Genomic DNA, 23,177 nt, shown 5'->3' on the forward strand with positions numbered 1-23,177 from the left:
GCCTGAGACAGAGCTCCTTGTCTGCCCTAACCCCCAAATTTGCTCTTCCTTTTCATTCTTTTCCCCAGTGATACTCACATTCCTCCCAGTGGCTCTCGTTAAAAACCTGGGAGGCACGGTTCTTCCTTATTTCCACATTCACTGGTCGTCAGATGCTTTCACGTACAAAATAGCTGTCAAGTCTGTCCCCTCTTCTCCATCTCTACAGCCTTAATTCAGGAATGTGTCATCTTAGGTCGTCCTGGGCTATCACAGTGCCTTAGCTTGGGCTGCCATAACAAAATACCATACACTGAGTGGCTTATATAACAGAAATTGATTTTTTCTCTCAGTTCCAGAGAATAGAAGTCCGAGGTCAGAGTGCCAGCGTGGTCGAGTTCTGGCAAGGACCCTCTTCCCGGCTTGCGGACAGCTCCCTTTTTGCTGTGTCCTCATATAGCAGAGAAAGAAAGATGAAAAGCTTTCTGGTGTCTCTTCTTTATAAAGGCACCAATCCCATCACGAGGGCCCAATCCTCATGACCTCACCTTAACCAAATTACCTGCCAAAGGCCCCACCTCCAAATGCGATCATATTGGGGATTAAGGCTTCAACATATGAATTTAGGGGGGACATAGTCAGTCCATAACACATAATAACCTTCAAATTGGTTTCCCTGTCTCTGATTAGTCTCACACATGATTCCCGGGGTAATCGTTCATGAACCACAGTCAACCCCAGGCCAGTTTCTTTCCATTGGTCCGTCCTTCAGCCTAGAGTGAGGCTATCGTGTCTGCACAGCATTCCTAGTGTAGCCCATTCGTGGCTTCTGATTTCTTTGGGGCAAACACTTGAGAAAAGAACTTGCATAAGTGTGCCCAGACACACATACACTCACACACACACGCATGCACAATCTATTTAACTTGCCAAAGTGCAAAGTGCGAGCTTTTCAACTTTAGAAATTTGCACATCTAATCACCTTGGACCTCTATATATGGAGTTTCTCGTGTAATCTTTACACTAATTCTTCAGGGTGTCCTCATTGTGCAGGTAAAGTAAAGCACGGAGAGGCAAAGTAACTTGACCAAGGTTACACTGATAGGAAATGACAACGTCAGGATTCCACTCTGTACATCTCCCGAGGCCGCGCCTTCCATGGTAACTCAGGGTCTCTCGTGGTCATAGTGCTTCCAGGGACACCCCTAGGTCTTTGCATTAAAGATAGATGGCACACATCTTCTGGGCTTCCCTGAATGTTTCTAGATATAAATAGGGAATTTAAATCGGAAGGCATCACAGCCAAGAGTGACCCATATTTCTGCTCGTCTGTTCGCTATAGATCCTAAAATACATGGTTGTTATAAGCTATGAGCCAGTTCTTCTACTTATCACCAGCTTACCATAAATAATATCTCTAAGTAAGTCTGGCATTCACTTGGCTTCCCAGATCTTATCTTGATCCTTCTCAGAAGCCACACTTCCTTCTGTAATCTCTGAGTGCTTCCTAAAGAATAACAGCCTGTGTTACTTTGAGTGAGAGTCAAGAAGGGGTGTCGAGTGACTTCATGTGGTTTTTCTCAAAGGCAAAATTTACGACATGTGTGGATTCCTCCTTCATGGAGGCCACACGCAAAATCTCCCCCTCTCTCCAACCTCTCTTGGTTTGATTTTTTTCTCAGTGTTCTCTGCAGAATTTTTCCTTTTCTGGGACCGTAAATCCATGTAGAATTACATCAATAGGATGTTGACAGCTGAGATCTTTCTGCTCCTGCTCATAAGGCCTCACCTTCCTCCCAGATGATCCTCTTTTCATCTTTCCAATTTCCAAACGTGGAAGCCTTCGAACCAGTTATTCAAGCCAGAAGCTGCGCATCACAGTAGTCACCTTCCTCTCCCAGACATTCTCGCCCTAATTAACGGTCAGCATCAGCAACATGATCTTTAAATTTTTGAAAGGGCTCTAACTACGAAGAATTCAAAAGAGAGGCTGTGAAGCCTGAAACATGAATGAAGCAGACACAAGAAATATTCTTAGAATCCCATTTATTAGTTCAACAAATTTGAGTGCCTACTATATGTCAGAGGGCATGCTTAGGGCTTTTAATAGGCTATCTCATGGAACCTTCAAAAAAATAAAACCTATATGTATAGGTACAACTCTCCTCCTTTTTCACTTATAAAAAAGGAACTGAAAGCTAAATAAGTTAGCCTGCCTGAGGACACACAGCTAACCACTGTCTGAGCCAGGTTCATACTGCAATAGACTAACTCAAGACCTGTGTTCTTAACCCACGCCGTTGCGACAACTTCCAGAGTAGGTCTCACACCAGCTCTCCCTGAGCTCCCATAGCTGCCGTTATCATTTCTCACTTGGCTTCTGAGGTAACCTCCTCACTAGTCTTTCTGCTTCTGTACTGGCCCCATGATCCATTATCTACTCAGCAGCCAGAGTGATTTTTTTAAAATGTAAATTGAATTTTATGACATACTCCAGAATTTAAAACACTTGAATGGATTCCTATTGCCTTTAAGATGAAATTAAAAATTTTAATGCTGTTTTCAAGGCCTCTGGATCTTGCCTTGTCTATCCCTCCCTAATTCTTCCTCCGCCGTTCTTAAACACAAGTTCTTTCATACCACAAGATCTTTGCACATGCTGACCTCGTCCTGCTTCCTGGAATGGTCCTCGCCCTAATCTGTGTCTGTTCTCAAAGATGGCTTCCCTGACCGTCCAGGTAAAATAAATTCACCCTGTTACCCTCACTTATAGGAAACTTGACTTTCAAGGCACCTCTTTATTTCTACATTTATTGGCTTCCACCATGTGGAAACTCTGCTTCCACCAATACTTCCTCATCTCCCCTCTATCTTCCCTCACAAACTCTGATGGCAGAAACCATTTTTGCTTTCTTCCCCATTATAAAACCAATGCATTTTAGTTGGGCGAATTAATGAGTCAAAGGTTTGTCACTGAAATCATTTTGCTGATGTAATGGTTAAGTGAAGCCAATTTCGATGTAAAGTAGAAGTCGTATGTATTCTGCCTACAGAGAATGGTGTCAGATAAGTACTACTTTCTGAACTAAGTTGATTTAAGACCAACTTTTGTAGGGTGATAAAATATCTCATGCCACCAGTCTGAAAAAACTTAAATGAGCCTACACACATTAACTCATGAATGGTGGTATGTAGGAGTATGAACTCAGCTTGTTTGGAAGATGGTGGGGTAAGCTCTCTCTGCTATGACTGATCACCCCTCTGGCCCTGATCACACTCTCCTATCCTCCAGCCATCCTATATGTATCATGAGTATATGTGCGATCAGCCCAGTACAAAAAGTGGGCCATAGTCCAAGCACTTGAGGACACCAAAGTAAAAGCTTGTTTAAGGATTTCTCTGGAGAAAAATGGGAGTTGAGTTCTTAGATAAGTATGAAATTGCTGATTGCAGTGGACATACGCAGTATTTTTAGAGTTCACCAAAGCTCCGTATGCCAGGTCATCCTGTGGATGGAGGACTCACTATGCCAGGTTACCCTGTGGATGTAGAAGTCAGTAGGCCAGATCATCCTCTGGATATACAAGTCAGTAGGCTAGTCCATCCTGTGGATGTAGGAGTCACTAGGCCAGTGCATCCTGTGGGTGTAGGAGTCACTAGGCCAGTCCATCCTGTGCGTATGAGAGTCACTAGGCCAGTCCACCCTGTGGATATGAGAGTCACTAGGCCAGTCCATCCTGTGCGTATGAGAGTCACTAGGCCAGTCCACCCTGTGGATATGAGAGTCACTAGGCCAGTTCATCTTGTGCATCTGAGAGTCACTAGGCCAGTTCATCCTGTGCATCTGAGAGTCACTAGGCCAGTTCGTCCTGTGCATCTGAGAGTCACTAGGCCAGTCCATCCTGTGGATGTAGGAGTCACTAGGCCAGTCCATCCTGTGGATGTAGGAGTCACTAGGCCAGGTCATCCTATGGATTAGAAGGGTTTATAGAAGGGTTTGTTAGTTGCTAGTATACAGTTGCCATTTTCCATCCTCTATTTTCTAAACCCTAATCTAACAGCATCTATCATCATATAAAAACAAGCTCCTTCTAGTAGGAGAGCCTGTTCCCAACCAATGTAATCCTCTCTGGAAGATAGGAGTTTGTCTCTATGGAGTTTTCAACTAGACCACTCATTGGTGCCCTAATAGAAAACCAAGTCCATGCCTTTCCTCATCCCCCTATCTATCATGGCGGGAGTTCCCAGATTTAGCATGTCAAAGATCAACAAAGTTTTAATAATGACTTAAGGAATAAAATAGGGTTACCAACTGTTTACTTTTCTAAATAAGAAAATTTATTTTAATAATGACCATTTATTATCACCATAATTATATAAAGAAGAGGATATTTTAACACCAAAAGGTCCAGGAAGGACCTTTTACTCAAATAAAGGACAGTATTTAAATCAAATAGTGTTACCAATTTTTAAAGTATTCCTTTGTTCTTATTTTTCTCATTTTACTATAAATTGCTGCAAATATTGGTAAACGTCAATAGCAGTGTTTGATAAACCAGTGTCTTGTGGTGCCCAGCATAGTAATTTGCGTGATAGCTCCTTGTTAAATTGAATAACACAGGTTTAATCTAAGGTTTACCTAACCTTGCATTGCTTTTAAAGTTAATAATTATTCCAGAAAATGTGTACCTGATGGATAGATGGCAATTATAGCTTTCTGCTTCTCTGATATTATCACTCATTATAACTTACTTCTAGTTATTTATTTTCCTTGGGTCAGTGACTCAATCCCATTTGTAATTCTGACTCTACACTGCACACTCTGTGTGTGCAGCAGGATTTGGAGGGGCTTTGTTTGTGTTTAAAATTACCTTTGAGTCTGCAATAAGAATTTCTCTTGTTCTCCTTAGCTTTCTGGTTATCAAGCTGACTTCAGCTGGTGGTGGCATAAAGAGATGAAAGCGGTAAAGTTTCCATCCCAGGGAACAATCTTTGATTATTATCTGGACCACAAAACTAAGAAATTTTTGCCTTGGGCTGATAAAATCCCCAAATTTACTATGGACCCGGATGTACCTCTGCAGGTAGGTGTGTGGAACATAGGAATTTTCAAGCCACCCTGTGCTGGGTGGTTGGTAGGTTTGTTTTTGGGCAGTCTTTCCTTTCCTGCCTCCTGGATGAATTGTTGTCGATATGGTCACCATGTCACATGTTTCCTGGGAGAGAAGAATCTCAGTTATAGGAACGATTAGTGAAATGGCAATTATATGTCTACAACCTGCTTTTTTTTTCATTCCAACTTAGTTTTGTGATCGCTTTTTAAATATTTTCCTAGAAACTTTCTTTTATTAAAAATTAGAGGCTTATTTCTGTTAGTTCAGTGACGCTTATTGCTGACAAATTTCTTAGGCAGCGCTTTGCACATGTAAGTTCTTTCCTTCAACCCCTCCAACCCATAAAATGAATGTTTAATCTCCTCAACTCGTGTGTTTCAAATTCACATGGCAGCTGGAAGATATATAGGAATCTCTCTCTCTCTCTTTCTTTCTTTTTTTTTTTTTTCACTATTTCTCTTCCTGGATTGTTGTACATTTCTTTTATGTCAGGTTATTTTGTAGTTATCTTATTCTGCCTCAATCTTTTTTCCTTTTCATTGTATTTCTTTCTGAAAATCATGTCGTTCTGATTCGTTTTGGAGCTTATTGACTCAAGTAGCGCTATATGAATAGAATATAGGCGATTTCCACAGCATTAATTAGGCAGTTTGTGTCAACTAAGAGAAAACCTGAGGTACTGGTTTCCTGGAGCTGCTGTAATAAAGGACCGCAAACTAGGTGACTTGAACGACAGGAATGTGTTGTCTCACGGTTCTGGGAGCTGGAAGTTCAACATCAAGGTGTCAGGATTGGCTCCTCCTGAGGGAGATGAGGAAGAATCTGTTCCATGCCTCTCTCGTAGCTTCCGGTGGTTTGCGGGCAGTCTTGGGGTTCCCTGGTTTGTGGCAGCATAACTCCACTCCTTACACGGCGTGTCCCCTGTGTGTGCCTGTATTCAAGTTTCCCTTTTGTAAGCACGCCAGTCATTGAATCAGGGGCCTACTCTGCATTAGTGTGCTAGGGCTGCCATAACAAAACGGCACAGACTGCGTGGCTTAAACATCGGAAATTTATTTCCTCCCAGTTCTGGAGGCTAGAAGTCCAAGACAGGTGTCAGCAGGTTTGGTTTCTCCTGAGACCTGCCGCCTCTTGCTGTGTCCTCACATGGTCTTTTCTCCGTGTGTGTGCATCCCCGGACGCTGTCTCCAAGTGTGTCCAGATTTCCTCCTCTTTTAAGGATACCAGTCACATTGGATTAGGGCCCACCCTAATAGCCCCATTTCAACTTCGTCAACTCTTTAAAGATCAAATACAGTCACATTCTGAATGCTGAGGGTTAGGGCTTCACTCTGTGAACTTTGGGAAGACACAGTTCAAGCCATAACACCTAACCCTGAGGAAGCTTCTTTCACAAACAAGAAATTCAGAGGTCGGATGGCCCTAAGACTGGTTAATTCTGTGACGTGGTGATATCAAGGATTCAGATCTTCCTGTCTCTCTTCTCCTCTCTTCTTAACACTGGCTTCATTTTAAGATGGATATCCCCCCTGTTCTCAACATGGCTCCAGTGGCCCCAGGAGTTACCCTGAGAGGAAAAGGAGACCTTCTCATATTTTTATTAAGAGTAAGGAAACCTTTCTCAGAAGCCCCAGAGCAGGCGGCCTCCTGCCTCTAATTGTCCAGGGGTCACGTTCCACCTCTCACGCAGTCCCAGCCCGGGGTCATGGGTTGCCGTGATTGGCTTTGACACATCATCCCCATACTGTAGGAGCCGGGTTGAGCTTCTCCTGAGACACATGGCTGTGTGGAAGAGGCGTGGAGACTTGAAGGAGGAAGAAGTGGAGAAATGGGTGTTGGGAGGCAACCAACAATGTCTGCTCCATCTGCTTTAGATATTTTGAAATCTCTGTTTTTGCTCAACTCACGTAGACTTCACCTACCTAACAGTATTACCTAGCTGGTTGAAAGCTGAGAATTCGTAATTAACCAAAGACTGAAAACTGGTATCACAAGGTTGATTGACTAGGTCAATGATATCTTTTATTCAACAGGGAACCTATTGGGACTTTGTAGTCTTGCTTTACACACAGCTGTACCAAATGGGGTTATTTCATAGCCTCTGAACATGTTGGAAGAGAACCATTCTGAGTCAGGAATAATAGCCAATAGTAATATTACATTACTCTATGTCAGGTTCTTTCCAAGTGTTTTACAAAGATTAACTAATTTAATCTTTACAGCAACTTTCTGAGGCATGGACTGTTACTACCCTTTTGACATAGGGAAAAATAGAGGTACCAAGAGATTAAGTAACGTATCCACAGTCCGTGTTCTGAAGCGTGTTCTGTGTGGTGAGTGAGACAGGGCTCAGGCCCTGGACAGACTTGCATTTGAATCCAAGTACTGCCACTTACTAGTTTGCTGTGACCTTGGCCATGTTATTAACATTCCCTAAGCTTTAATTTCATCACCTCTGAAATGAAAATAATAACACAACTCTCCTCATAGATTTGTTATGCGTGCCATGCGACATAATGCATGTAAAGTGCTTAGCATAGTACCTGTCGCATACTCGGCTCTCAGGAAGTGTTAATTATTGGTATAAGTGTGTAGAGAAAAGAGCTAATAGCCAAATTAAAAAGCAAATGATGACAACTAGCAGCAAGAAAGGAGAAAAATATAAAATACAACTCTAACTAAAAAAAAGTCATCCAGGACTGTCTACTGTAGTGCAGAACTGTCTATGCCTTTCGATGGGCCCTGAGAGATCATTAAATTGAAACAGAGTTTAGAGTAGACTTTCATAATCGTCAACATGATCCTGAATGATCTATAAAATACTCATTTGTGTTCACTGTGTGCTAACCACGTAAGGAAGAACTCTATCCATTATAGAATTTATGTATTTTTCTTATGAACAATATGAATCCTGCAAGTCGTTTTGTATACCCTTTTTAATTTGACCACCAAGAAATGCAAGGAATTGTCAACTCTCTCTTAATTACTGTGCCGGATTCTCTTTCCTGCATGTCCACATCTGCTACCCCTTTTCCTGGTCTTCTGCGTTAGTTTCTGTTCCCCGTGTCTGATTTTTATTTGTTTGTATTCTTTATTTTATTGTATTCCTATAAGCCACCTCGAATTCTTTGTGAAGCAATGTAGTATATAAATAAATAGCCAATTTTCAAAACAGAAACACTGTTATAAAAATTTTTAAGAGAATATGCACAATAAGTTTCAAATGTGCTTTGATTTGTGAATGTTCCACTGTTTCTCCCACTCTGGTCTCTCCCCACGCTGCACCCCTTTGGTGTGAATTGTGTCTAATCATTTGACACTTAATCTTACTCAGCCAAGACATTGCTACGAACTGTCATTTATGTGTGGCTTGGTTTTTCAAATGTTTTGTCAGCTCCTAAAGAGTGGTGGATGGTTTCTTGAACCTAGTACGAACATACTGCAATGTAATACAAACGTAATACAGTAAGGATTCCCTTGTATGCCTAACACAAGGTTGGGCAGAGTGTAGATATTCTGTGACTGGGAGCCTTGTGTGCTAGTATTTAATTTAGAAAAGATAAATCAGTTGCTAACGTTATTGCAACTTTGATGGCACTATGCAATTGCTCTCCTCAAGCTGTGATGTCTGAACTCTGGCAATTCAAGATTGAAAATTAGGTGGGATCTCCCCTACTGGGCGTTAACTTGAATTAAGAATTCTTGGAGTCTCGATTCCAAAGTGACTGTGTTGGTTCAGATATAAAATTTTGGAATGCATCTCTCTCTGACCTTTCTCTTATTCCATTTTTCCCCCAGAGAGTTCTGGTTCACACATCAGAGACAACTCGTCTTAGATACTTCGTAGAATTGTTGCTTGAGAAAGGACAACCGCTAATGCTAGTAGGAAATGCTGGAGTGGGAAAAACAGTCTTTGTAGGTGACATCCTGGCAAGCCTCTCTGAGGATTACGTGGTGTCCCGTATACCTTTCAACTACTACACAACGTCTGCGGCTCTGCAAAGTAGGTGTTCCTCCTGTTCGTATTCCAGAAACAAGAGATTAGAGGGGCCGGCCCCGTGGCCCAGTGGTTAAATTCGCGCGCTCCGCTTCGGCGGCCCAGGGTTTTGCTGGTTCGGATCCTGGCCACAGACATGGCCCCACTCATCAGGCCACGCTGAGGCAGCATCCCACATGCCACAACTAAAAGGATCCACAACTAAAATGTACAACTATATACTGGGGGGATTTGGGGAGAAGAAGCAGGGGAAAAAAGATTGGCAACAGTTGTTAGTTCAGGTGCCAATCTTTAAAAAAAAAAAAAAAAAGAGATTAGAGACTGTTAAGGCCAGGACGTGCAGCTCAAAGAGATGATTGCTTTCTCTAAGCTTAGACATTTTGTGTAGGTCTCAGATGAATTTTTACTTACCATCATTCTAGATAAATACGCTTTGTTTAAATAGGGTGATTTGGGCTTTTTATATCATTCATGGCTTTATTTGTGTTATTGCTCTTTAGAACAGCAAGAATTTACATCAACAGTGTCCCTTGCTTTGCCTCTAAACCATTTGGTTACCTTTAATCAATCTCATGGAGCCCTAGCCGTATAAGGATATACCCAAGCAAGAGTGCTCTGGTTACTTTTTCAAGTAAGGGATTGACTTAGGAGAAATTCATTCAAACTGTATCAATGAAATGACAGGTCATGAGCTGTTAATTAAATCTTAGAAGAACTATTAAGAATAATTTTAAACTGTTGAATAAATGTAGCAGTGTAATCAAAAGAACCACACGTGTCTTGGGCATTCTGACTTAAGAAGGGCATATGATGCAGACATGAGAAGTAGAGGAACAATAGTATAAAGAGCTGGTGTTGGTAGGTCTGTCGCTCTGTCCAGCGGAGGAACAGAGTTATAGTGCATGGGGGCAGTGAAACTCCCTATTGACTAGTAGTTTATTAAACCTGTTGAGTTGCCCTGAATGTGGTTTCTGTATTGTGTGTGTGTTGTTGCTATTTTCTTAGCTATATCAATGGAGATTAATAATAAGCCATCTTATTCATTGACATCATTAACTCAGCCAAGAGTGGTTTTTCTGTAATCTCTTTCCTAATTGTTTGTCTTCCTCATCTCTGTGAATGGAACAGTTAAAAAGCCAACTCAAAAGTATTTCATTTCTTTAGCAAATATATGTTATTTATCTACTTTTCCCAGACTCTGTGTACAGTACGTGTTTTTCATTCACAAACACAGAAGAGGGATCACTTTATTACTTGTAAATGGAAGATTAGGGTTACAATTCAATAGTTAGAACTAAGTGTTTGCCTGTGATATGAGTTCATCTTGCTAATTCCTGGAAGGGATACAGGCTTGAATAAGACTCAGAGATTGACTACTAGCATGAGGAATAGAAAGAGACAGTGTACTCTAAAGAACATTAGGATTTCAAACCTTTGAGACAGGCGGGGTTTTCGAGCAAAGAGGGGGTTTAGGATAGAAGGATCAGCTTAAGCAGAGACTATGAAAGGGAGAAAATTGTAGGACACATTCAATGAGTTGAATGTCTAAGCTGAGTGAAGTGTAGTGATCAGGGAAAAGGCTGGAGTGGTGCATTGAAGTTATATTGTAGATGGAGTGCTCAGCTGTCCAATTGGCCAAAGACTGAGGGGATTTAGGGGACATGGGACTTATAGCACCAGAACTGGGATAGTCCCCTGCAACTTGGGATGGTTGGTCACTGTAACTGTAGAGGGACCCATGATGCAAGTTGAAGAGAACATAGTTCATTTTTAGTAAATGGTGAGCCATTGATGGGGAGCAAGGAACTGACAAGATACAAGTTATACTTTGGGAGGAGAAATCTGAGGGGAGACCAGTCCCCCTGAGTAATGTACTAGCTGAATGTAGCATTGCCCTGGACTAGCGCTGTAGAGGGAGAAGCAAAAAGGAAGAGACATGAGGTACTATTTACAGGCTGTAGTTGGATAGAATGGGGACCAGGAAAAAAAAAGAGTATGTTCAGGCTTTGCATTTGGCTGATTGGGAGAATGTTAATACCATAAACAGGAGCACAGAAGGTAAAAAGGAAGAGGTTGGTTGTGAGGGGAAAGAGGCCTGTTAAATTGAGTTTGGGAACAGGCATATTTGGAGTTGACTGAATATCCAGGTGCCAATGGCTAATAGGAACTGATGTTTAGCAAGCATTTGGGAATGTACATCTGCTGCTTGGAAGAGGAGTTTGTTAAACTATTCATTATATACTTCTTTGTTCATTTAACAAATTACTTATTTGTTGTGGTTGTCATCAGGAATATAGCAATGAATATGATATAGTTTCTTGTCCTCAAGCTATTTATAATCCATTTGGAGAGTTGACAAGTGATTAGACACTACATCTCAGACACGTGCTGTTCAGGATTTTCTACACTCATGGTTTTCTCTTAAACGTATTGACACAAAGTCAGATAGGCACGTGGAGAAATGTAACTTGATGTATATGCAGGATAACATCTACATGCGGTATTCTCTTGTGCTTCTGCACTCCAGTGGCCCAAGACGGGGGATGTGGGAGACTCTTGAGTGGTCCCCAGACACTACTGCAAGGATAATAGGGAAGGACGGAGAGACAGGCTCTGGCTGGACTGGCAGTGGTTCATGTATTACAGTGGGTCCAGGGGAGGAAAGCACACAGATCAGCGATGGTGCTGTCTCAGATGGGATGGCCAGTGTGATATCGCGATGCAGACGTTGACTCTCCAGGAAAGGAGAGGTGAAGTGAGCTCTGACAAAGGATGGAGGTTAGCAGGAGAGCGTGACACAGAAGGAGCTGACCAGAGCTATGTCTCTGGTATTAACCTGCAGAGAGGTGATACTTGAAGCCATAGAGTAAATGAAATGGACAGAAGATGAGGAAAAATAAGAAAAAGGACTAAGGACGAAGGTTACACTTTATCTTGTTAGTGGACAGAATTATGTCTTTGTTTCAGGAATTCTTGAGAAACCTCTAGAGAAAAAAGCTGGCCGTAACTATGGTCCAGGAGGAAACAAAAAATTGGTATATTTTATCGACGACATGAATATGCCTAAAGTAGACCCCTATGGCACTGTTCAGCCCCACACTCTGATTCGACAGCATATTGATTATGGACACTGGTAAGCGATTCTCCGTGTTTTATTCTCGACTAAACTCTAATTATTGATATTATGGATAAACACTTAAAAATGGAGCTACCCCAATTTCTTCCTCTTCTGAGGAGTACTTTCTGTGATAACTTTTGGACTTCACTTTGTGTCCTCTTTTCATCAGCTTAAATGGAATACGTTCCCTTTGTATCTTTGGAAGAGTTAGATTGAAAAGTATCCTAGAAACATAAACTGTCCAGTTAAGCGTTAACCTCTTTAATACATTAACTCGCACTAAATTACTTAGGGGAAGCTTGACCTTATTCTGTGAGGTGTGACTATTTGGTAAGATCTGGATCTGCGATCCCTGCTGTTAACTAGAGTGAAAGCCCCCAGCCTTGCCGCAGGTATTTCTAACCAGGAATAAGAGTCCCGTGAGAATCAATCAGTAGCAATTGTGTGTATTCAGCTCCATGTGTTGATTCTGGCCTCACAGGAGCTGTGTAGCTCTCAGTTTTCCAAGCTTTAGTTTTTGTATCTCTGAGACAAGGCTAACAAGCTCAGCATCATAAAACAAGTGTAAAGATCAAAGGAGACAATTTGTGATGAAGACTTTTATGAACTGGTGGATTTTGCTGTGTTGTCCTCTTCAGTTTTTTGGATTTAAGGCTCTGTTTTCTATCTTACAGGTATGATAAACAGAAAGTGATGCTTAAAGAGATCCACAACTGTCAGTACATTGCCTGCATGAATCCGATGGTGGGCAGTTTCTCGATCAATCCTAGGCTACAGGTAGGGTGTTGAGCCCTGCTCTCTCCCACATAGCCCCTCAGTGTAACGTTCAAACATTGTAGAGCTTGATTCTTGGTGCTTTGATGTACAAAGTAGATCTCCTACTGGACATTTGGTTAAGCATGTAAGTTTTTTATTTTTAGTTAATAGACTTTATTTTATTTATTTTTTTTTAAAGATTGGCACCTGAGCTAACAACTGTTGCCAATCTTCTTTTTTTTTTTTTCTGCTTTTTCTCCCCAAGTCCCCCTAGCACATAGTTGTATATTTTAGTTTTGGTTCCTTCTAGTTGTGGCACGTGGGACGCTGCCTCAACGTGGCCTGATGAGCGGTGCCATGTCCGCGCTCAGGATCTAATCCGGCAAAACCCTGGGCTGCTGAAGTGCAGCACACAAACTTAACCACTGGGCCATGGGGCCAGCCCCTAGACTTTATTTTTTTAGAGCAGTTTTAGGTTTATAGGAAATGAACTCAAAGTATAGAGTTCCCATGCACTCCCTCACTCCCCCACCTCATGTTACCCTATTAAATGTGTTGCATTGTGTGCTGCATTTGTTACGATTGAGGAGCCAATACTGATAAGTTATTATTAACTGAAGTCCAGTGTTTGCATCAGGGTTCATTTTTTGCATTATACAATCTGTAGTTTTGGCAAATGTATAATGACATGTATCCACCACTCAAATATCATACGGAATAATTTCACTGCCCCAAAATCTCCTGTGCTTTACATATTCATCCCTTCCTCTCCCCTGAATTGATTCTTGGTTCTTTTATTGTCTCCATAGTTTTGCCTTTTTCAGAATGTCATATAGTTGGAATCATATAATATGTAGCTTTTTCAGATTTTCTTCTTTTATTTAGCTTAAATATGTATTTAAGGTTCCTCCATGTCTTTTCATAGCTTGATAGCTCAGTTTTTTACATCACTGAATAATATTCATTGTATGGTTGTACCACAGTTTCTTTATCCATTCACCTATTGAAGGACACCTTGGTTGTTTCCACATTTTGGCAATTATGAATAAAGCTGCTATAAATATGCAAGTTTTTGTGTGCGTATAAGGTTTTTAATAACAACCACCACCAGTAGCAACATACATGCAATAACAGCGTACAACAATAAGTGTTACTTAATTACCTGGAGTCAGCTGGGGGTCAGCTAGGTGACTCTGATGATCTTGGCTGGGCTTGTTCACATGTCTGGGAGTTGACTGTCAGCTGATGTAGCTTTGGCTGGAGTGATTGCGGTAACGTGATTGGCCGCTGCTTCGTGTGCCTCTCACCCTTCAGCAGGCTTGTAGAATTCACGGCAAAGGTAGAGCCTTAAGAGAGCAAGGGGAAACACACAAGCCTCTGACTGCGACTGACACACTGTCACTTCCACCTCATTCTGTTGGCTCAGTCAAGCCCTATGGCCAGGCCCAGAGTCAGAGTGAGAGGTTCTGCAAAGTTACATGGCAATGGGCACAGATACAGGAAGGGATGAAAAAATAGGGCTTTTTTTTTTTTTTGCAGTCTACTGGTACCATTATAGTCCTGATTTTATGCAATTTCTTATTTTTGTTTTTCTTTTCAGAGACATTTCACGGTGTTTGCATTCAACTTTCCATCCTTGGATGCATTAAACACCATCTATAGCCAAATCCTTAGGTTCCATTTCCAGCAGCAAGCGTTTGGTCCATCAGTTCTCAGGAGTGGCCCCACTTTGATACAAGCAACGATCGCATTCTATCAGATGATGACACGTAGCTTTTTACCCACAGCTATTAAATTCCACTACCTCTTTAATCTGAGAGACCTATCAAACATCTTCCAGGTACCTCAATAGCTCTATGTTATACGTCTTGGGTGGAACAATATTAATGGCGTTTATTTATAGAACTTAGTTTACAACTATGCTACATACTTTTATATGTATTCGTTCATTTTGCACCATAAACTTCTCTATGAAGTAAGCATGGCAGGTTTATTATTCCCATTTTATCAATGAGAGTAGTGGTTTCTCTCAGGTTGCAGAGACTTAGCGATAGAAGCAGGGATAGTCTGGACTCTCTATTTAATTTATTCCAGATAAATATTTGAGTGCTTTATTTTGTGCCAAGTAAGAAGGGTAATTTGTCATTTTTTCATATTTATGTGATGTGATTTTTAAACATATATCAAGAGAAATTCCAATTTCTTAGCTTGCTAGATTGTTTTGGTTTGATATTGACACTTACCTGGCTCACCTGGTAAAAGGACAGTGTTTGTGTATTTGACTTAGAAAGGACATTCCAAAGAGGGAATTTAAAACCCAGAATTTTTTAAAAATCCAACTATTTTAGTCTACCTTGTATAGTAAAAGTAGTTGAAGTTATTTATGGCTTAAGTTCTTTTGTGAGAGAGGTAGTAAACTGGCTAAATATGAAAACTTCATGGATTTCTTTATATTTGGTGGTTTTTGTTTCTTTATAGTTTTATAACCCTCATTTCTAAATCAACCAACAACTGCTTCAAAAGACCATAACACTGCATTAGACAACAGCTTTCTGAGAATGTGGACCGTTGCTTTTCATCGTTATATGTCTAGCACCTGCCTGAAAGTCTGTGCCCAGTGAAGAGCTGTTAAAAGCAGATTTTTAATCTTAGAAGAAAAGGGAAGGAAGGCGGTGGGGGGAGGGGCTGCTGCTCACTGTTCGCATCCTGTCCGTCAGCGGCACCTGACCCCACCAAGTAATTGTTTAGCCTCTTGCAGCCAGTTCTCTACAGCTCTTGTTGTTGCCCTCTGAGTCCAGAGCAAGCTGACCCTCTCATGAGGAGCGGGTCTGTATGAATCCAAGATACTGAAGGGCAGTGTTGAGGAGGCATGGGGCTCAAAATGTTTTGGTGCCAGTCCCAGATCTAGCCACAGAGTGTGAATTCGGGCAATTTACTTTTGGTCTCATATTCTTCATCTATGAAATGAAAGGGTTAGATTAACTGATATCAAAGGATTTTAGAGTGAAAAAAATTATGGTCGTGTGACTTTTATGTGAGCTGTTTGTACTTTGGCTTTGGCAACTTAATCAGTTGGGAGACTTAATAAGCACAAGTTCTCAGATGTGGTATTTAGTTCCTGGGTTGGCTCTTGAAATACAGTCTTAGCTTCATTCCTAAAAATGGGTATAATGGTAGTAAACTTTTTAAATGTTGCTTCATTGAGTAAAACTACTAATATGTAGGTGTATGTATAAATATAAAACTACTATTTATAATATTTATTTTAACTCAATAAACTGCTACATTCAGTATAAAGTTAAAGAAAGTGTTAAAGGAAAATATTATCTTGGAATGTCATCAGCTTCTGAATTTTTAATTATTCCCTTTCTTGCCTTGTAGGGGATTTTATTTGCTTCTCCTGAATGTTTAAAGGGTCCAAGTGATTTAATACGCCTGTGGCTCCACGAATCTTCTCGTGTTTATGGAGACAAACTGATAGACACACAGGATTGTGATTTGTTCCAGAAAAAGTTGCTGGAAACTGCTTATAAATATTTTGAAGTAAGTTTATGAATGTTAGAGGTCACTGTTTGCTGGTGCTGGGGCAGAAGTTAGATAAGAATGTGAGTAAAGTGTGTAAATACTTACTTTGCTGAAACAGCTGTGATTCCAGAATATACTTGGTCTGTACTTGGAAACGTTCCACCCATCTACTCATGGACTGATCTGCAAGCTTTTCCCTTGCTAGGTCACTCTGCCTTCAGATGGATCATGCTGGATCGTTGGCATGACTATGTCTTTCTCTTCCTCCTCCTGCAGGGTGTAGACAGTCGTGTGCTGCTTCAACAGCCGCTCATCTACTGCCACTTTGCTAATGGCGGGGAAGACCCATGTTACATGCCTGTGAAAGACTGGGAGGTGCTGAAGACGATTCTGACAGAAACATTAGACAACTACAATGAACTGAATGCTACCATGCCCCTTGTTTTATTTGAAGATGCCATGCAACATGTGTGAGTTGACTAGTCGTGATGCTTTTTCACGCAGTGAAAGTGGCTGGATATCCCCGCTGTTGTGGTTTCTCAATAGATCATACGAAGCCCTCTGAACTATCAGCTCTTATCTATTGTTTGCCATACAATGTAAAACTATGCGTCTCTATAAATTATGTCACAATCTTAATAATGTCTTACATAGGTATGCTACTTTCTGAAGGCTGTCACAGCCATAATTCTATTTTATTCCACTGTAGCCCTGTTAGGTAAGAATATTAAGAAAGAGGAAGATAAGTGACTTGTTCAAAGTCATCAAGTTCATGAGTGGCAGAGACAGGATAGACTCAAACTGATTTTTGTTGATTAAGCATGTTGTGTTGATTGAGTGCCTACTGTGCTAAACAGGAGCATTACCAGCTTGTTTGGTACTTTTATACAAATTAGAAAAAAAGGAGGAACATTTTTTTTGGCAGAAAAATAGAAAAGGGATTAGAAATGGGATTAGGAACCCTACTCCAGTATGACGTCATCTTAACTAATTCCTTCTGCAATGACCCTATTTCCAAATAAGGTCATATTCTGATGTACTGGGGCTTAGGACTTCAATATATGAATTGGGGGGGATGTTCAATTCATAATACCTTTCTAACAAGTGATATGTGGACAAAGATTAAAATAAATCATGACTAAAAGTAAGTCAAGAAAGAAGGAAGTATGCGAGAAAGGAAATCCAAACAGACAAAAAAATGTGGAGAATTAAATTTTTAGAAGTTACTCTTTAAAATGTTTAGCCCAAGTGTCTAAGAAAAACTTTGGAGGCCTCTTCCTCATCAGTTCTTATAAGCATGGTAAGTATTGATTGTTTTATTGATCCCTTTGCATTTGCAATCCTCTGATGACAGTTTTATTTGGAATCTGTGCCCGTGGTGTTAAGTGAATTATTAGTAACACCGTTTCTGGTTGGGTTGGTGTACACTGTGTATGTCATGGCTGATGCATGTTATGGCTGGAATTATTAGTAACACCGTTTCTGGTTGGGTTGGTGTACACTGTGTATGTCATGGCTGATGCATGTTATGGCTCAGCCTCTCACTGATGCTGAGGGAAAGAGTCTTCCCGTATAACCCTTCAACATGGAATCGCAAGTGGCTGAAAAGGAAGGCTCTTTCGTTGACCAAGATTATGAGCTAGAAGCAGATTTAACTCAGCATTAGAGATGATTTCAGAGCGCGTCCTTGAGTGTTGTAGACAGAGAGTTTCCTGCTGAGGAAATATTGTGAGGTACAAACCTCAAGGCACACATTAAAATGAAATGAAAACTCTGCTTTCTAACTTGAAGTTTCACCTGTATGAGGGTAATTTTACAGCTTTACCAAGATGGTTCTATTGTGTGGTCATGTAAAGTAAAATTTAATGAAAGGGCTGAGCTTGTCAAAATAACCTGTCTGTTGAGTTATGAAGATTTTTAGGAAATGCGCACACATGCTGTTCCACGTGTAAGTGAGCCCAACTTCATTTTTCCAAAAAAGGCTCTTTAAAAAAGCCATTTGTATGGATCATTCAGGGCCTCAAGTTTAAATTCGTTTCAGAAAAGCAACCGTGAGCAAACGTGAGTGTCCAATTTTTTGCACTTTGGTATCTTTATGCTTCTATTTTTTTCATATTTCTTCAACCACATTTTGATCATGTTAAAGACAACTTATTCCTAACTGTGAAATATAGCAGTAATATCACTAGCTCAAGCTTTCAGAATCTCTTTGGTTATAGAGAACAAGGCATTAGTTGGCCTTGCTGGAAATTTACCTCTGTGATTCTGAATGGTTTCAGTAAATTTTCTGGAGTGCTCGAGGCACAGCAAAAGCTTTGGTGCAAAGGAAGTAAGAATCATAGAAAGAGGCAAGTGTTTAATCTGCGTGAAGTAAATCATACATGAGATGCTTGTTGATCTAAAAAAAATCCGTTCTTTCCAAAGTGATTGTGCAGCCCAGGTTTCTGGCACAGACATTCTCCCTTTGATGTCGTCATACATGGATGCTGATGTGAAGTTGGGATCTTTCTTACTAATCAAAAAAGCTTGAAACTTACATAACAGCCCTTGTATATGTTTCCTTCCTTGAGTTTTGGTGGAGAGTAGTAAAGCAATGAGTGAATCCAAGATGTCACTAGCATAGGACAGTTTGTTAGGCAAGCAGTGTGAGGGAGATGCAGGCAGCGTCTTTGCATGATGGGGAAACAGAGGAACAAGACTAAAGGTTGGAAATAAAGATTGGAATTGAGTGTCGAAGTATTTATCTAAAAAATACAACAGGCATAGTCCCCAGGCACTTTAAATTTCATGCTGCTGTGGGTGTCTTTCTCTTACCAGGTGTCGCATCAGCCGAATCCTCCGGACCCCTCAGGGTTATGCACTGTTGGTCGGAGTGGGCGGCAGTGGCAAGCAGAGCTTGTCACGGCTGGCAGCCTACATTTGTGGCCTTGAGGTGTTCCAGATCACTCTGACTGAAGGCTTTGGAATCCAGGACCTTCAGGTGAGTAAGGGGTGATAGCAGAGCTTCCCTTGTGGCCTGGCGGATAAAGCATCCACGGTTGTTGGCCCATGTCAGCTCTGACTCCCAGATTTGGCCAGGGCCTCCCCAACCAGGCAAAGAGTGGGGAAAGCTCTTTAGAGGATTTATTCCTCTTTGGCTGTTTCTCCTTCATGGTCAGATTAGTAATAGTAAATTTCTAAGAATGTTTATGGTATATAAGCCTATAAACCTTTAGACCTGACTCAGAAAATATTTTAATACTTGCTTACGCAAATGTTTTTTCCTTTGCATTGACTACGCCTGATATTGAATACTGTTAGTATTCCTGTATGATAGAGGAAAAGAAAAGATACTTTGTTTACAAGTGCAAATAGATTTCTTCCACTTTGGATAAGATTATGGAAATAAAATGTGATGGGAATACATTCAAGAAATTTGTACATGTTTTTAAAATTTTGCTTTTCAATCACAACAGTACTTACAAAATAATACTTAGAGTTGTGGCAAGTGCTATTTTAAACCAGAAAAATAAATCACATGCTTTCAATATTACTAAACAAAACTAAATAAATAACCAAACAAAAACTGTTTTCAATGAAATAGACAATTATTGAAGTGAGCAGAAACTTCCTTCTACCGCTTTGCTTGACAGAGGCACCGCTGAATTCATTCTCACTCTATGAGAAGGGCCTTGTTTAGCAGCAGCCTGTTTTCACCCCTATGCTCCATTAAGCCACAAACATGACACTCATCATTATATGCCAGAAATGGAGGTGATGTCATGCCATTTGCCCCTATAATGGGGTCACTGAGAGGAAAGAATATGTAAACAGAGGGAAAGTACAACATGCGGCTCTCACTTTACAGTTCTTCAGTTCTTCCCAGCACTCGCACACGTACTCCCAGTGTCGCATCAGCATTTTAACAAAACATGAATGATGGCCTCCTTTCCTTACAGGTAGATCTTGCCAATTTGTACATCAGAGCTGGAGCCAAGAACATGCCCACTGTGTTCCTGCTGACAGATGCCCAGGTTCTAGATGAGAGCTTTCTCGTGCTGATTAATGACTTGCTGGCGTCAGGTGATTAGACCAACACATTTCTTGAAAGGTCTTCCCCAATGACAAATTATCTGTAGTTTCAGTGAACTTTAAAGAGAGATAATTTGTCTTTGAGATGTTTTCCGGGACAGTCTTAGGGGAGAAACCTATAAACTGAACTAATTTGAGGTGTATTACTTTCTTAGTCTCCTTATGGATTTGAGGTGTCTTGGAGAGGCCTTCAGTGAAGTAAATGTTATTCCTACGTGTACAAGTTTAGTGGGTGTGTTCATCATAGCTTGTTCTCATTGTGTTGTGTGTCTTGTAAATGGAAAAAAAGAAAAATGGCATTTCTGATTTCAAACTCTTTATCATTTAAGCTGAACTTTTATTGTAAAGCATTTCGAGTATTAAAATGTCATATCTAAAATTTAAATTCTACTCATTCCTTTGAGGGCAGGAGAAATCCCAGATCTGTTCAGTGATGAAGATGTAGACAAGATAATTTCTGGAATTTGTAATGAAGTTCGTGGTCTGGGCATTGTGGACTCCAGAGAAAATTGTTGGAAATTCTTTTTGGCCAGGGTGCGACTACAGCTCAAAGTAAGAAACCCTTGCTTTACTTGCATATTATTTAAAACCTGCTGTTGGAACTATGATCTGGTTCTATTTCAGGATTCATATGATGAGTTTGAATTTGCCGTTCTTTTTCTAAGGACACGTCGTCATTCATTTTGAAAGGACCTTTGCATTTTTACATGCACATATCTGGAGTGTACCTTCCTAAAGTTTCCTGTGATGCTGAGCTCCTGCGATGCATTGTGCTGAGCAGCCTGTGTGATACTTGATTGAACTGGATGTGGTGTCTGTCCTGAGGAGCTTACACTATTACAGGAGACAGGAGACACCGCAGATAATTGCAGTACAGGACCAATTAGGTAGCACCATGGGGTTACAGAGGAGGGCAGCATCCTTCCTAACTGCAGTAGTCACACCTGGAGGAAGTGATGTGCCAGGTGTGGAGCGTGGATTGCATTTCATGGGGAAGCAACAGGCTGGGAAGAACTTTCAGGAAGAGGAAATAGCGTTTATATGAGTAAGATAGACTGTATGGTACATATTTGAAGAAACCCAAGAAAGCTCTAAATGACTGGAACATAGAGTTCCTATTGGGATAATGAGGTGGATCAGGCTGGGAAAGTAAATTGGGATGATGTGAGGGGTTTGTAAATCATTAACGGAGCAGTGGGAGAGGTCTGAATTAAGGAAGTGAATTATGTCAGCACTTCAGGGCAAATAATTGAGGCGTATTATTCAGAGGATCTGAGGCTCAACCCATGGTTCTCCCCATACATTACTCTATGCTTCAGTTTAGCTTATGGAGATATACTATAACCAAACAATAGCAGCAGCAAAGATCGAGTATTAAGGAAGACAAGACACACCTCCAAACTCATGGCAGGAAGCCAATTTAAGGAAAATTCAGGCTTCCTGGTATAGAAATGGTTAGTAACCTAAAAAAGTTACTGCTTTGCTACTTCTGGTATTGCACGCCTGTCAAGTGAGTCACAGGCTCTGGGGCTGCCACAGAGCCTGGTGTACACAAGGAAAGGGGGTGGGGAGTGGCATTACTCTGCCTGGAGTATAGAAGAATTGTAAGGTTCTCCTCTGCCCTACTTTTTCAAATTCCACATTAGTCTTACGGAGCAATTCTGGGCTGAGGTTAGAGGATCAGAATTTGTGGTTCAGTTGCCTAAAGAGTTTTCTCCCCATCAAAAATGTTAGTAAGACTATGTTTGCCAGGTTGTAACAAAGCCAAGGATTTCTACTGTCCCATTGTGGTATATTTGGATGAAATTTTCTTTATGAAATGGAAAAACAAGTACAATAATAGAATTCGAGATAGGAATGTTATAGATCACTGGCTGTCAAAGTCTGTTCTTCAGAGCAAGAGAGTCAACCTCATCTAGGAAATTTTTGGTTTTTTTTAAAGATTGGCACCTGAGCTAAGATCTTTTGCCGATCTTATTTTTTTTTTCCTCCTTCTCCCCAAAGCCCCCCAGTACATAGTTGTATATTCTAGTTGTGAGTGCATCTGGTTTTCCAATGTGGGACACTGCCTCAGCATGGCCTGATGAGCAGTGTCATGTCTGCACCCAGGATCCGAACCAGTGAAACCCTGGGCTGCTGAAGCAGAGCATGCAAACTTAACCACTCAGCCATGGAACCAGCTCTGAAACTTTTAAAAAATGCACATTATCCAGGGCCAGGCCCCATGGCTAAGTGGTTAAAGTTCTGCACACTCCACTTCAGCGGCCTGGGTTCATGAGTTCAGATCCCAGACATAGATCTACTCCACTCAGTAGCCGTGCTGTGGAGGTGTCTCACATACAAAATAGAGGAAGATTGGCACAGATGTTAGCTCAGGGCTGGTCTTCCTCAAGTGGAAAAAAAAGAGGAGGATTGGCAACAGTTGTTAGCTTAGGGTGAATCTTCCTCAGAAAAAAAAAAAAAAATGCAGATTATCCAATCCCAGATCTTTTGAATCAGAACCTCTGGGTGGGACCCAGCAGCCTATGTTTTAACAAGCCCTCCCGGTGATTCTGGGGGCGTGCTGAAATTTTGAGAACAGCTGTTAAAAACAGTACTAAAATAAAAGTGTGTCCTT

General features: G+C 41.0%; 1 protein-coding gene across 6 annotated transcripts in view; it reads left to right on the forward strand.

Annotated features, from left to right (window-relative positions):
- The window catches only part of DNAH11 (dynein axonemal heavy chain 11), a 295,116-nt gene that overhangs the window by 145,693 nt on the left and 126,246 nt on the right, over positions 1–23,177 (forward strand). For all 6 annotated transcript variants that reach the window (XR_006889759.1, XM_046669559.1, XM_046669561.1 and 3 more), the window contains exons 45-54: positions 4,890–5,063; positions 8,892–9,096; positions 12,058–12,223; positions 12,883–12,985; positions 14,565–14,804; positions 16,346–16,507; positions 16,766–16,959; positions 19,307–19,469; positions 20,428–20,551; positions 20,970–21,112. Coding sequence is in view for 5 of the 6 variants with exons in the window: in XM_046669559.1 (XP_046525515.1) it covers positions 4,890–5,063; positions 8,892–9,096; positions 12,058–12,223; positions 12,883–12,985; positions 14,565–14,804; positions 16,346–16,507; positions 16,766–16,959; positions 19,307–19,469; positions 20,428–20,551; positions 20,970–21,112 (1,674 nt within the window). In the remaining variant the exon portion in view is untranslated. The remainder of the gene's footprint in view (positions 1–4,889; positions 5,064–8,891; positions 9,097–12,057; positions 12,224–12,882; positions 12,986–14,564; positions 14,805–16,345; positions 16,508–16,765; positions 16,960–19,306; positions 19,470–20,427; positions 20,552–20,969; positions 21,113–23,177) is intronic.

The sequence above is a fragment of the Equus quagga genome, chromosome 8 (genome assembly GCF_021613505.1).
Source record: "Equus quagga isolate Etosha38 chromosome 8, UCLA_HA_Equagga_1.0, whole genome shotgun sequence".
NCBI lineage: Eukaryota > Metazoa > Chordata > Mammalia > Perissodactyla > Equidae > Equus > Equus quagga.